The sequence below is a fragment of the Myotis nattereri genome (assembly GCF_964212035.1).
Source record: "Myotis nattereri genome assembly, chromosome: 4".
Classification (NCBI taxonomy): domain Eukaryota; kingdom Metazoa; phylum Chordata; class Mammalia; order Chiroptera; family Vespertilionidae; genus Myotis; species Myotis nattereri.
Window position 1 is genome coordinate 82,976,559 of NC_138079.1, and position 14,103 is coordinate 82,990,661.

Genomic DNA, 14,103 nt, shown 5'->3' on the forward strand with positions numbered 1-14,103 from the left:
GAACAGAGCTGCTCACCCTTATCTGCTCCTGGACAAGGCACGGGACACGTCCGTCTATACCTCCGCCATTTTCTTCTCTCCTCAGCACCTGCGCTTTTGCAGCCTAACAAACTGCAGTGAATCAGAGAGTTCCAAAACTTCCAAACTCCAAACAAAGAGGAGAAGTCTGTTGATATTGCTGTAGCCCCTGCTGGGTGGACCCACACACATAAGGGTGTCTCCAGCACAGACAGTGGCTCCTTGCAGTCAGCCAAAACTGCAAAGACAAAGAAACATGTCACAAATGAAAGAAATGGAGGAAAGCAAACTAATGGAGGACATAGAGTTCAGAACCACAGTTATAAGGTTATTCAAGAATCTTCTACAAACCTTTGAGGAACTTAGTGAGACCTTCAAGGATCTTAATGAGAATGCCAAAAAAATGGAAAAGGACCAGTCAGAAATTAAACATACACTGACTGAAATAAAGAATAACATTCAGAGATCCAACAGCAGACGAGAGGATCCCAAGAATCAAGTCAAAGATCTGAAATACGAAGAAGCAAAAAACACCTATCTGGAAAAGCAAAACGAAAAAAGAATCCAAAAATATGATAGTGTAAGGAGCCTCTGGGACAGCTTCAAACGTACCAACATCCGAATTATAGGGGTGCCAGAAGAAGAGAGAGAGCAAGATACGGAAAGCCTATTTGAAGAAATCATGACAGAAAACTTCCCCTACCTGATGAAAGAAATAGACTTACAAGTCCAGGAAGCGCAGAGAACCCCAAACAAAAGGAATCCAAAGAGGACCACACCAAGACACATCATAATTAAAATGCCAAGGGCTAAAGACAGAGAATCTTAAAAGCAGCAAGAGAAAAAGTTAGTTACCTACAAGGGAGTACCCGTACGACTCTCAGCTGATTTCTCAACAGAAACCATGCAGGCCAGAAGGGAGTGGCAAGAAATATTCAAAGTGATGAATGCCAAGAACCTACAACCAAGATTACTTTATCCAGCAAAGCTATCATTCAGAATTAAAGGTCAGACAAAGAGCTTCACAGATAAGGAAAAGCTAAAGGAGTTCATTACCACCAAACCAGGATTATATGAAATGCTGAAGGATATTCTTTAAGGGATAAATACCACATGATCTCACTCATTTGTGGAATATAATGAACAACATAAACTGATGAACAAGGACTGATCCAGAGACGGCGAAGCATTGATTGGACTTTTGGGTCCTGGAGGGAAGGTAGGAGAGGGTGGAGGTAAAGGGGAGAGATCAACCAAAGGACTTATATGCAAGCATATAGGCCTAACCAAGGGACATGGACAACATGGGGGGGCTGGGGCAGTGAGGGCATGGTGGGCATGAGCGGGGGTGGGGAGGTAGAGGATAACGTGGGGATAAGGACACAGATGTAATATCTTAATCAATAAAAAATGTATTTAAATAAAAAGATTCCCAGGTGATTCTAATGTGCAGCCAAGGTTAAGAACTACTGCCTTAAAGTCTTCAGTCTCCTCTCTATCCTAACCCCTACCCTTCCCCATCTCAGGGCAGTGGTAAAGTGAGCATTCCTTAAAAAGCTTTTATGAAGACAAAAAGAAAACCAGATAATAGTAAAGAGTTAAAAGAAGCGATTAAATTTGGCAAATTGGCCATTCCATGAGTTAGCTTATGGCCAACTAATCGAGGGCGTCATCCCATCTCCACTCTGCAATCATGGCTCAGGGCAGGCCTCGAGCTCCTTGCCGCTGATTCCGGAGGAATGGGAGCCTTCACCTCATCTTGCAGGGCAAGTTCGGGAGTCAGGTAGGAAGCCAGTGAATCCAGACCCTTTTAACCCTCATGGCATTCGTCTGCCCCAAGCGTACCAGGAAGTTTGGAGGATTGGCCTGTCCTCTATGGCAGAGACAACACACTGTTGAACAGCAGCCCCTGAGCATCTGGTGTGGGGCAGCAAATAGCTAGGGAGTGCCACCTTTCTTCAGTTTCACACAGCAGGGGACATCAGTAATTAATGACAGAATTCTCACCAAACCAGAACTCAGAGTTCTGGACCATTGCCATCTACTGGTCACACAAGTTAGAACCAACCCACCTGGGTTTCCTCTCAGGGCTCTAGAGGACAGGCGGGCGGGCAGGAGTCTGACCGCTGCTCTTGCTCTGTGCCCACAGCGTGGACCCAGGCTGCATGAGCCCAGATGTGAAGAACTCCATCCATGTTGGAGACCGGATCCTGGAGATCAATGGCACACCCATTCGGAACGTGCCCCTGGATGAGGTAGGGGTCCTGAGTCTGGTAAGCAGGATTGGAGGTGGTGCCTTCATGCCCGCCCCCACCACCTGGGACTCACCTGTCCACACACCTGCTCTCCACAGATTGATCTGCTGATCCAGGAAACCAGCCGCCTGCTCCAGCTGACTCTTGAGCACGACCCCCACGACACGCTGGGCCATGTGCCGGGCCCTGAGCCCAGCCCCCTGGGCTCCCCAGCTCACACTCCCAGTGGAGAGGCTGGCAGCTCTGCCCGGCAGAAACCTGTCCTGTAAGTCAGCCCTGTACCTTGTGTTATCTGGGTACTTTCACTGATGCTGGGCCTCCAGATGCGACTTGATTCCCACTCTCCAGTCGCCCAGTCTGTGAGGGAGTCAGCCCTACAGAAAAGCAGGCCAGCAAAAGGCGCTGGGGACTATGAGAGGAAGGACGGGTAGTGAGAAGTAGGAAAGTAGGTGGAAGCTTCTCCCCCAGCTGGGATTACCGAGCTTTCCAGGGTGGACCAGCACCTTGGTTGCAAGGAGCAGCCCACACGTAACTCAGGATGATGGGATCTTTGGGGATGGTTTGGTGGGGGGGGCGGGTTCCAGGCAGAAGCTAATTGCAGGGCTGCAGATGTGGCAGGAGTCCTTGGACCTTGTCCACCCGCCACAGGGCCTCACTGAAGGGTGTGGCAACAAAGGGATGTTTCACAGAGACCACTCTGGTCCCCCGTGTGGAAAGGCAACCAAGACCAGCGGTAGCTAGAAGGCTGTTGTAGTGATCCAGGTCGGGGTGCCCTGTACCCTCCTGCAGGGGGTTGGGGGACATGAGGAAGAAACCAGAAGCAGCCTGATCCTCACTGCACTTCCTGTGGGCCTGCTCAGGACTCCTGATAAAGACTTGGGGAGGGGGCAGGGGGACAGCCTTACTCTTGAGAAATAGTGATGCTGAGGTTATGTATTTCCTCGCCACCTGTGTTTGTCTGGAGCTCATGCCGCCCTCTAGGGCCACCAATGTGGCAGGGCTATGGGCTACTTGGGAAGGTCGCCTGCTTCTGGCCCCCGGACCCAAATGCTAGAAGACAAAGTGTCTGACCCAGCACCACCAAGCAGAGCAGCCCCAGGACAAACGTTCCTACCAAGGGCACCTGAACAATAGTGGGCCTCAAACAGGAAGGCCAAACAGGATGGGACACCAGGGCTGGCATCAGGATGAGGGGAGAGTCTTGTGGCCGCCTCAGGAGAGCTGCCCTGTGCTACGGATGATGATGCATAGACTGACTTAGATGGGAGCATGACAGGCAAGAGGAAGGGGGCAGGCCGAGGCCTAGCCTCCCCCAGGGGGCCTCAGCCAGGTGTCCACCTGCCCCCTGGTGGCACTGGCCATGTGTGTGTGCCCCCAGGAGGAGCTACAGCATCGACCGATCTCCGGGTGCCGGCTCACTGGGCTCCCCTGCCTCCCAGTGCAGGGACCTGGGACGCTCCGAGTCCCTGCGTGTGGTTTGCCGGCCACACCGCATCTTCCGGCCGTCGGACCTCATCCACGGGGAGGTGTTGGGCAAGGGCTGCTTCGGCCAGGCCATCAAGGTACAGGGCATGCCGGGCATGGACAGGCCAAGAGTGGGAGCAGGGCGGCAGGCAGGTGCAACCTATCAGTCCTCCCTCCTCCCCCCAGTGTCTCCAGGAAGCCACATGGAAGGGGCTTCCAGACTCCCAAGCCAGCCTCCTCCACCTGGGCCTCCTTGAGCTAGTGAGGGGAAGGGTGCCTACTCCAGATGGACCCAGAACTTTAGGAGGCGGTTGTTGGGAGGTGGCAGCTGGGAGGGCAGCCCAGCCACACCCTGAAGGCCTCATACTGAGCTTGATGCCAACCCACTCGGGCTCGGGACTGCTCTCCCCTTCACACTCTCCCCAGCAGAGACGTGAGTCCTTCCCTGGCTCTCATGTCACGGGCTATGACGAGGCTAGAGGATTCAGGATTATACAAAAGGTGCTGGTCAGGTTGCCCACATGCCCTTGTCCAGACAGGCCCTGGCCCCCAGCCCTTATCCCTGGTCCCATTGCCAGGGGAGGAGTCCCTGGCAAAGCCATCATCCCACCTCTGGGAGACAGCCCAGCAGAGCAGACAGCTGGCCTCTGGGTCAGGCGGTCCTGGACCCAAGCCCAGCCACCTCCTTCCCTGCCAACTGGGTGACCCTGAGCCTTGCTGGGAAACCTCCCTGAGCCTCAGTTTCCTCATCTGTAACGGTATTAAGCTCTGCCGCCCTTGAGGGCCAGGACATCACATGAAATGTCTGTGAAGATCTTGATGCCGACTATTTATCTCCCTGACAGTCCTGGGGTAGGGAGGGGGCCTCGGCAAGTTGGGCTTAGAGCAGAGCTTCTGTCTGTCTGTCTCCATGCCTTGGTGTCCCCACGCAGGTGACACACCGGGAGACAGGTGAGGTGATGGTGATGAAGGAGCTGATCCGGTTTGACGAGGAGACGCAGAGGACATTTCTCAAGGAGGTCAGTGAATGGAGCTGCACTCTCTCTTCACCAGACTTCTGGTACAGGCTGTGGCCCCCACCTTTCCACCATTGGGAGGGGTGGCAGAGGGTCCCAAGAGGATGACACTCAAGTCAAACGACGAAAGTAGAAACAGTATCTGCCAGGAGGGCAAGAAAGGCAGGGCCACCCTGGGGGTGGGGGAGCAGCTCCAACAAGGAGCACAGTAGTGGCAGTGGGTGTGGTAAGCGCCCCATGGGGCGGGGAGGGTCCCCTGTCTTTGGCATTGTCTGTGGCCTCTGGTGGGACAGGAGGGAGAAGAAGATGTATGCACAGCCCGTTTGTTCCCTGCCAGGTGAAGGTCATGCGATGCTTGGAGCATCCCAATGTGCTCAAGTTCATCGGGGTGCTCTACAAGGACAAGAGGCTCAACTTCATCACCGAGTACATCAAGGGGGGCACACTGCGGGGCATCATCAAGAGCATGGTGAGTGCTGGGCTGCCCCACGCAAGGCACCTCCCCTCTGGGCCTGACCCCCCTTCGGTGGGGTGGGCCTCTGGTCTCAAAAGACCCTCCAAACCCCGATTCAGAATCCAATAGGGTTGCTCTGACTCCATCTGAAGCCGGAGAAAAGCTGAGGCTCAGAGAAGGGTGGCAGCTATGCTGAGGGCTTTGAATTGGCCATCCTGCAGGGCCGCAGGCCAGCCCCAGCCCACCTGCCACAGGTCAAACACCTGAGAGGCCCCTCCCGTTACCTCTTCATGGGGACCTTTGTTTTGCTTCTGGTGAAAGCAGATCATTTGTACTGTTTGCCATGTTCCATAACATTCAGAACTAAGGGCTTGGAAAAAATTGCAAAGCCACCTTTGGAAGCAAAGTGCTTGGAGGGGTACTTCATCGCTTTGTGCTGCTGGCAGCGCCCCTGGGGTCCAGTGTGAGGGCTACAGCGTCACCCTGAGACCTCGAGTTCCTGTCCCCTCCCGCGCCCACCGCTGATTCCGCCCCCCTCGGTCGAATTACCTGGTGTTGCCGGAGTGTCACTTTGTGGACTCCTAGCAGATATGACTTCTCAGAGGGGATTCTGTGGGGACGTACCACGGAGGCTTCCTAACTGCACTGAGTCTTTAACATGCTCTGATGTCCTCGCCCTCCCTCTGGAGGCCTCCAGGGGATGAGGTGAGAGAAGAAGTTATTTCCCCAAATGACGAGCCCAAAGCCCTGCTCTCCTGAGCGATATGGCTGGCCCGTGCGCGGCAGGTGACCTCACCAGGCCCATCTTTGATGGTCCATGAAAGTCAGTTCAGATTTTTTAAAAACTTGAAAGGATGGGATTTGTAGGAGGTAAAAAGAGTTTTTTTTCTGAGAGGTGGCGCATCAGGAACTGCGGAGGAATCTCTCCTCCCCACCCCCACTTAGTGTTTGAAATCAGGTCTGCTAGAACATTGTTTGAATTATACTCCCACAGCCATTAGAAGGAACAGTGTGGGTGCAGAAGAGAGTGGGGTCATCAGCCCCTCTCGGACACTTGCCCCCTCCCCCCCCCCCCCGCCTCTCTCTCACCTCTCTGTCCCCCACTGCGGCCCTGTTGGCCCTTCCTGGCCATGGTCTCCCCGCCCCCAGGACAGCCAGTACCCGTGGAGTCAGAGGGTGAGCTTTGCCAAGGACATTGCTTCGGGGATGGTGAGTAGGCTTTGGCTCTGACTATGGGGCGTGGGCTGGTGATCCAACCCCACTTATAAAAGCATTCTCTCTGCTGATGTGAAATTCCACAAGGAAGCTTTGAGAGTGAACAGAGAGGACCGAATGGAGAGCCTGATGGGGCGGGATGGGAGGTGGGAGCCTCCAGGGCCAGGGCTGGGGTCCTTCAGCGCCGCCACCTCCTGACCTCTGTGCCCCTCCCCCAGGCCTACCTCCACTCCATGAACATCATCCACCGGGACCTCAACTCCCACAACTGCCTGGTCCGTGAGGTGAGCGGCCTGGGCCTGGGAGGGAGGGGACAGCAGGGGCCCTGCCCACCGATCTCAGCCTCAGTTGGCCCTGGGCAGGTGCCCCGACTCCAGTTTAGCCCGGGGGGAAGCAGCTCGAGGCCAGGAGGCAAACAGACCTCACCGTGCCATTTACCTGCAGAGTGGCTCCAGCTCTCGGAGCCACTGACATTGCAGGTTGTAAGAGGGTCTGACAAGTCAACGAAGGAGAAATTGATGTGTAAACTGTAAAGGTCCAGGAGAGTGGCATTCACAGAGAACAGCCTACAGCAGAGTGGCCAGGCCTACACCAGGCAGCTCTCACGGCTGTGGGTCTAGAGTGGGGCCTGGGCATGTGGGCTGGGTCGTCAGGGCAGGCTTCCGAAAGAGGCTTTGAGGGGCCATTCCTAAGGGGGTAGTGATTAAGGCTGTGTGCAGAGAACAGGAGGGAGTGACTGCCCAGCTGGAGAGGCCTCCTGGGGCTGCCATAACCAGGTGCCACAGGCTGGATGGCTCACAGTGACAGCAGTGTGTCCTCAGGGTTCAGGAAGACAGAAGTCCAAAGAAAAGGTGTCGGCATGGTTAGTGCTGAGGGAAGATCTGGCCCCTCCTCTCTCCTAGCTTCTGGTGGCTGCTGGCACTCCTTGGCGTTCCTTGGCTTGTAGCTACCTCACTCCATTCTCTGCCTCCATCTTCACATGTTCTTCTTCCCTCTGTTATCTGTGTCTTCTTGTAAGGACCAGTCATTGGATTTTGGCCCACCCTAATCCAGTGTAACCTCACGCTAAGTGTGGCTGCAAAGACCCTACTTCCACTTTGGTTCATGTTGAGGTTTTGGGTGGACATGAACTTGCTGGGGCCATGAGTCATCACACTCCAGGCAGGATGAGAGCCCGTCCCCGAGGAGGAGGTTCTGCAGACAGGTGTCTGTCCAGTGAATTCAGGACAGGAAGAGTGTCTGATGGTGGCCGCGGGACATGCAAAGACCCCGCAGTATGACATCCAGGAAGCCATGAGTTGCTCACTGTCGAGTGGGGGTCTCAGCCCCTGGGAATGTCCAGGCAACAGGGATTTTCTAAGCTGTGGGGAACAGTGGGCAGTGAGCCCAGGGAGGTTGGTGAGGCTAGATCAGCCGTGGGCAAACTACGGCCCGCGGGCCGCATCCGGCCCGTTTGAAATGAATAAAACTATTGAAAAAAAAGACCGTACCCTTTTATGTAATGATGTTTACTTTGAATTTATATTAGTTCACACAAACACTCCATCCATGCTTTTGTTCTGGCCCTCCGGTCCAGTTTAAGAACCCATTGTGGCCCTCTAGTCAAAAAGTTTGCCCACCCCTGGGCTAGATCCACTCATGGACCTTCCAGGGAGCCGGCTTAGGCTGCCCCTGCTGGCAGCGGGTGTCACTGCAGGTCCGGCCAGTGTTTCTGGGCACAGTGAGAACAGGGTGACCTGTCTCCGCCTCAGTCCCACAGCACAGCCCATCCTTTGAGAACCTGATGAGAGCTCTGAGCCTCCTGTCCCCAGAATCCATCTATGCACAACCAAACTCTGTCTACAATTTGGGGCCTCTGAGAATTTGGTGGTGGCCCTCACTGGTTTCCCTAGAGCTGTTCCCATAGCAGGATCTGCAGAACCCTGTACCATTTGATCCTGTGAGACTTCCCAAAAGTGCACAGACCTGAGCCCCGCCCCCCACCCGCCCCCCCCCCCCTTCAGACCTTCTGAAAGGGATGGGGCAGGAACCAGCCCTTGAACAATCCTAATGGACACTGACTTTCAAGAACCACTGCCCAGGAGTATGAGGAACCCAGGTCAAGACGGAGATGGAGCCCTGAGAAGGACTGTGTCCCCTGAGGCCTCACTGAGGTGGGCCCAGGATGCACTTCATCCCCTCGCCCATACGCCATCTCCGTCGAGTTTTCTCCAGGCGACTGTTCGTTCACATTTGTGTTGCCCCCAAAGGCAGCACAGAGTCCTCCCCTTCAGAGTAAGCCTGGCTCCAACTCACCTGCCTGGGGCCCTGCCCCTCAGCCTCTCTGTGCCCATTCCTCAGTGACCACCCAGCAGTGGCCAATCCTGGACCTGGCACATAGGTTCCAGAATTCCAGGGCCCCAGACACCAAGCCTGAGGCTGGGCCTTGGGGCACTCGGAGGATCTTCCCAGCCCCGACTTGGCCCTGTGCCCTAGGGTTCCCTGCCTGTCCCTCATCGCTCAGGAGATTCCAGCCCTGATTTTACCATCTTGGGTGAACACAGCAGTCAGCATCTCAGCTCTGCCAGGGTCCAGGCTGGGCCCTGGGAGGGGCGCCTACAAACCCTAAAACTGTCGAGTCAGGGGCTCCGGAGCCCTGGGTTTGAATCCAGTCCTAACATTGACCCGCTGGGTGGCCTTAAGCAATTTTCTTAACCTCTCTGGGCCTCAGTCACCTCATCTGCAAGGTAACATGTATCAGATTGTTGGAGAATTAAGAGATAAATAACTAGGGGAGTGGGGCCACCCTGGTATTTTCTGAAGCTTTGGGCAGCCCCATTTGCAAAGAGTAGAGAGATTCGGGGAAGGAAGGCGGTCCCTACCCTTCACCTGAGACCCTCTGAGCAATGGGGTTACAGCCCACCAGCAGCCCCCGCTCTCAGAGGTATGTTCTCTGGCTGGCTGTGGATTGGTGTGGGGTCCCGGCTAGGAGCAGGTAGCTGGTGGTGGCGGGACCATGCTCAGTGTGGGCCTGCTTTCTCGTCACCCCAGAACAAGAACGTGGTGGTGGCTGACTTTGGGTTGGCGCGGCTCATGGTGGATGAGAAGACTCAGCCGGAAGACCTGCGAAGCCTCAAGAAGCCGGACCGGAAAAAGCGCTACACGGTGGTAGGCAACCCCTACTGGATGGCGCCCGAGATGATCAATGGTGAGTGGGCGGCCCCACCTGTCCCATCTCCCTGGGACCCCGGGGTCCCAGGCAGAGCTGCAGCCACCCAAGCCCTGGCCTCCTCGGCCCCTCCGCTTCCTCTCTGGGTCCTTTTCCCATTGCTGGTGTAACAAATTACCACACACTTAAAAAATACAAGTTTTTGTGTAGTTCTGGAGGTCAGGAGTCCAATAGCTTAAGTCTCACTGGGCTTAAGTTGGTGTCAGTAGGGCTGGTTTCTTAAAGGCTCTAGGGGAGAACCTGTTCCTTCCTCTTCCACCTCCTGGAGGCCACTCATTCCTCAGGTGGTGGCCCCTTCTTCCATCAAGGCCAGTAGCCTGGCATCTTCTCTTTCCCTCACTCTGACTCTCCTCCCTCTCATAAGGACCTTTGTGACTACATAGAGTTCATCCCAATAATCCAAGATCTCCGACCCCCCACCCCCACCCCCCGCCTCAAGATCCTTAATCACTTCTGCACAGTCCCATATAAGGCAGTGAATTCACAAGTTCCAGGGCTCAGGCCACAGACATCTTTGAGGGCCGTCATGCCGTCATTCCGCCTAGGACATGCCCTCTCTCCCACTCCCTTCCTTTTTTAATCAGGCCTGTCACACTGTGGTCCTGTGTATGCCTAGGCCAGCGATGGCGAACCTGACACGCGTGTCAGAGGTGACACGCGAACTCATTTTTTTGGTTGATTTTTCTTTGTTAAATGGCATTTAAATATATAAAATAAATATCAAAAATATAAGTCTTTGTTTTACTATGGTTGCAAATATCAAAAAATTTCTATATGTGACACAGCACAGAGATAAGTTAGGGTTTTTCAAAATGCTGACACGCCGGGCTCAAAAGGTTCACCATCACTGGCCTGGACCATGGATTGTAAAGCCCCTCCACAGGCAGGCGGCATGCAAACACAGGGTCAGGACAGGCAGACTAGGAGTCATCTCAGCGCCGGCTCTGACTGAAGTTAACATAGCCCCCCAATAACTTCACCTGTAAAGTAGGCTAACAGTCCCTATCTTTAAGGGGTGGTGTGAGGATTAGATAAGGTTATAAACTAGGTAGCATTCAGTAAATGAGTGGCTATATTGATTGTTTTTAGCATCATGAGGTAGATGGCATTCTTCCCATTTTACAGATGAGGAAACTGAAGCTTTGAGAGCTCTGAAGGTGCTGTAACAAATTACCACAAACTGGGTGACTTAAAACGAAAGAAGTTTATTCTCTTTTTTTTTTTTTTTTAAATATATTTTATTGATTTTTTACAGAGAGGAAGGGAGAGAGATAGAGAGTCAGAAACATCGATCAGCTGCCTCCTGCACATCTCCCACCGGGGACATGCCCGCAACCCAGGCACATGCCCCTGACCGGAATCGAACCCGGGACCCTTCAGTCCGCAGGCCGACGCTCTATCCACTGAGCCAAACCGGTTTCGGCTTTTTTTTTTTTTTTTTAAATATTATTCTCTTATATAAGGTTCTGGAAGCTGGAAGTCTGAAATCAGTGGAGCTGTGCTCCCTTCAGAGACTGTAGGGGAGAGTTCGTTCCTTGCTGCTTCAGGCAACTGTCTTGGTGTTTCCAGGCTTTAGGCCACATCATTCCAATCTCTGCTCCCACCTTCCCATGGCCGCTGCCTCCTCTTCTGTGAGTCTTCTCTCTTATAAGGTATAAGATGGTATTTAGGGCTTGATGGTATTTAGGGCTTGCCTGGATAATCCAGGATTGTCTCCTCTCAAAAACCTTAATCATATCTTCAAAGACCCTGTTTTCAACCAAGTAGCATTCACAGGTTCCAGGGGTTTGGCGTGGTTGTCTTTCAGGGCCACAATGAAGTCCATGACTTGTCTGGAATCATACAGCTTGTCAGTGACCAAGCTGGGCCTGGTACCCCTCCCCAGGGCTCTTGTCCTCACCCCCCAAAGTTTTCTCAGCCCTGGTAGGGTCAGGGGCAGAGCATCTTCCTTCTGGTCCTGACCTGCTGGCCAGGGCATCCACGTGGCTTGCCAGTCCCTGGCCCAGCCTCCCGGCCACTTGGATCCCTGCCTCGCCTGCTAATAGTCAGTTTCTTTGCCTAGGCCGAAGCTATGATGAGAAGGTGGATGTGTTTTCCTTTGGAATCGTCCTGTGCGAGGTAGGTCCAGGGGTGGGCAGCAGTTGGCATCAGGCCCGGTTGCTCCTCTCCACTCCCTACCATCCTAGGGTGCAGGTTAGGGAGGCTCCTGGGAACTGGGCTGCCCACAGCAATTTGCATCCAGGCCTAGTGTAACCTCCCTCAAACGCCTCCTGGGTGGTGCCCAGCCCCAAGGGCCCCTGGGTAACTGCTGGCCCTGTGCTGGACAGATCATCGGGCGGGTGAACGCTGACCCAGACTACCTGCCTCGCACCATGGACTTTGGCCTCAATGTCCGAGGCTTCCTGGACCGCTATTGCCCCCCAAACTGCCCCCCAAGCTTCTTCCCCATTACCGTGCGCTGCTGTGATCTGGACCCTGAGAAGAGGTGAGTGGGGTAGGGCTCGGCCTGGGCAGCCTTGGGTCGGCCGGTCCCCAGCAGAGCCAGAACCCTCCATCCCTCTCCCCTGACCTGTCATCCCAGGCCCTCCTTCGTGAAGCTGGAGCAATGGTTGGAGACGCTCCGCATGCACTTGGCCGGCCACCTGCCACTAGGCTCACAGCTGGAGCAGCTGGACAGGGGCTTCTGGGAGACCTACCGGCGTGGCGAAAGTGGACTGCCTGCCCACCCCGAGGTCCCTGACTGAGCCCAGCCCACCCAGCAGTCCCTGTCCCCACTCCGGAAAATCCACCCTGCACCAGATTCCTCTGCAGGAGGCAGCCGGGTGTGGAGCCCTCAGCAAAAGTGGGCACCCAGACCCCTCCCCATCACTAGGCCCTGACTTGCCTCCAACCCTGTGGACTGTGGCCCCTGCGCTGTCTCTGCCCCCCAGCCGCAGAGCTGGCCTGGCTGCATACACACCATCACCTCACCCTGCCTTACCTCTGTCTCGGTGGGGTTGCCCCCTCTTGCTTCTCCTGCATGAGCTTGAGGGTCCATGTGAATTGTGCCCCATCCCACACCCCACCGCCCCGCCCATCCTGCACACGCTCCACCTGTCTGCAGCTCCTCCAAGGCCTTGCTGGAGGCCAACTTCAGACCATGCCCTGTCACGGCTGAATACATAGGAGGGGGTGTGTCAAGGGAGCGGTGTTACCAGGAGCCATAGGGAGTCTGGGGCCTATCACCACCACCGCCCAGGGGTGTCTAGGTAGTAGCAGGTATTGAGAACTATCCAAACCCCCAAAGCAAAGAGACGTCTGCTCCGGTAGAGGGCATCCCTGTTGGTGGGGCAGCAGCCCTTCTTGCTTTGGGTCTTTTTGTTTCTTTATTAAAGCCACTTTAGTGAGAAGCAGGTACTAGGCCTCAGGGTAAAGGGAGGGCCCTGGCAGAGTTGCTGGGAGGAGCAGCAGAGGAACGTTGGGCAGAGCGGACGAGGCAGGTGTCCACCAGCATCCCAGCCCCCTAGAGTTCATCTCAGCGCCCTCCTGGACCTCTCCCTGAGGCTCCCTACAGTAGCTGGAGCAGCCCCCGCCTCTCCCTGTGCCCCTCTGTCCTCTGGGTTCTTTCTGTGTAATCTATTTTTTAAGAAGAGTTTGTATTATTTTTTCATACGGCTGCAGCAGCAGCTGCTGGGGGCTTGGGGTTTTATTTTATGGGCTGGTGGGGGGGGCCATTTTATCACTTTGCCTCAGTTGAGCATCTCGGAAGTATTAAAACTGTGAAGCCTTCTCAGTGCACTTTGAACCTGGGAAACAATCTAAACCGGCCCACGGGACTGCGACTCAGGGAGGTGGGACAATCGCCTCCATCCAGGAAAACCATGTCCAAGGAACAAAACCCAGGCTCAGAACAATAAACTCAATTCTGTGCTCCCCCCACCCCCCAGGTCCTGCGTCGCAATGTTTGTCTGGGGCCCTGAGGAAATCGGACGAGAACGGAGCTTTGTGATTAGAAGTCTGGTGGGAAGACAAGGATGGAAGCGGGGTGGAGGGTGCAGAGGGCTGAAGCAGAGGTGGTGGCCAGCCGGACAAGTGAAGACTTCCCAAGGCTGGGTTTGGGAGGGGGAAGAGCAGATACTAGGGAAGGTACTGCTCTCATTTTTTCCTAAAATTTAAAGGGTTCTATCAGGAAAACAGAAACCACACCAGTTATTTCAAATATAGGGCCTTTAATCTAGAGAATTGTTCACACAGCTGTTGAAACAGTGGCATTTTAAGGAAAGAGGAAGTGACTTTAGTTATCCAATGTTGTACAACAAAATCACCCCTTAAACATAGTGGCTTAAAATAACTGATCACTCATGGCTCACAATTTTTGTCAAGAATTTGGCAGCAGCAATTGGGGGCGCAGGGGGCATCTGTAATATTTTTAACAACAATGATTTAAGTAAAGGATTTGGGAGTGGTGTGGGTGAGTGGTTCTAGTTCGGGGTT

At 54.4% G+C, this 14,103-nt stretch overlaps 1 protein-coding gene across 1 annotated transcript in view; it reads left to right on the top strand.

Moving 5' to 3' along the window:
- LIMK1 (LIM domain kinase 1) overlaps nucleotides 1-13,407 on the top strand; it is a 28,572-nt gene extending 15,165 nt beyond the window's left edge. Inside the window, exons 6-16 of the mRNA XM_081090438.1 lie at nucleotides 2,168-2,273; nucleotides 2,372-2,538; nucleotides 3,652-3,835; nucleotides 4,670-4,756; nucleotides 5,091-5,222; nucleotides 6,357-6,416; nucleotides 6,641-6,706; nucleotides 9,453-9,609; nucleotides 11,693-11,748; nucleotides 11,958-12,115; nucleotides 12,212-13,407. Coding sequence (XP_080946564.1) covers nucleotides 2,168-2,273; nucleotides 2,372-2,538; nucleotides 3,652-3,835; nucleotides 4,670-4,756; nucleotides 5,091-5,222; nucleotides 6,357-6,416; nucleotides 6,641-6,706; nucleotides 9,453-9,609; nucleotides 11,693-11,748; nucleotides 11,958-12,115; nucleotides 12,212-12,374 — 1,336 coding nt within the window. The 3' untranslated portion in view covers nucleotides 12,375-13,407. The remainder of the gene's footprint in view (nucleotides 1-2,167; nucleotides 2,274-2,371; nucleotides 2,539-3,651; nucleotides 3,836-4,669; nucleotides 4,757-5,090; nucleotides 5,223-6,356; nucleotides 6,417-6,640; nucleotides 6,707-9,452; nucleotides 9,610-11,692; nucleotides 11,749-11,957; nucleotides 12,116-12,211) is intronic.
- Nucleotides 13,408-14,103: the final 696 nt, after the last annotated feature.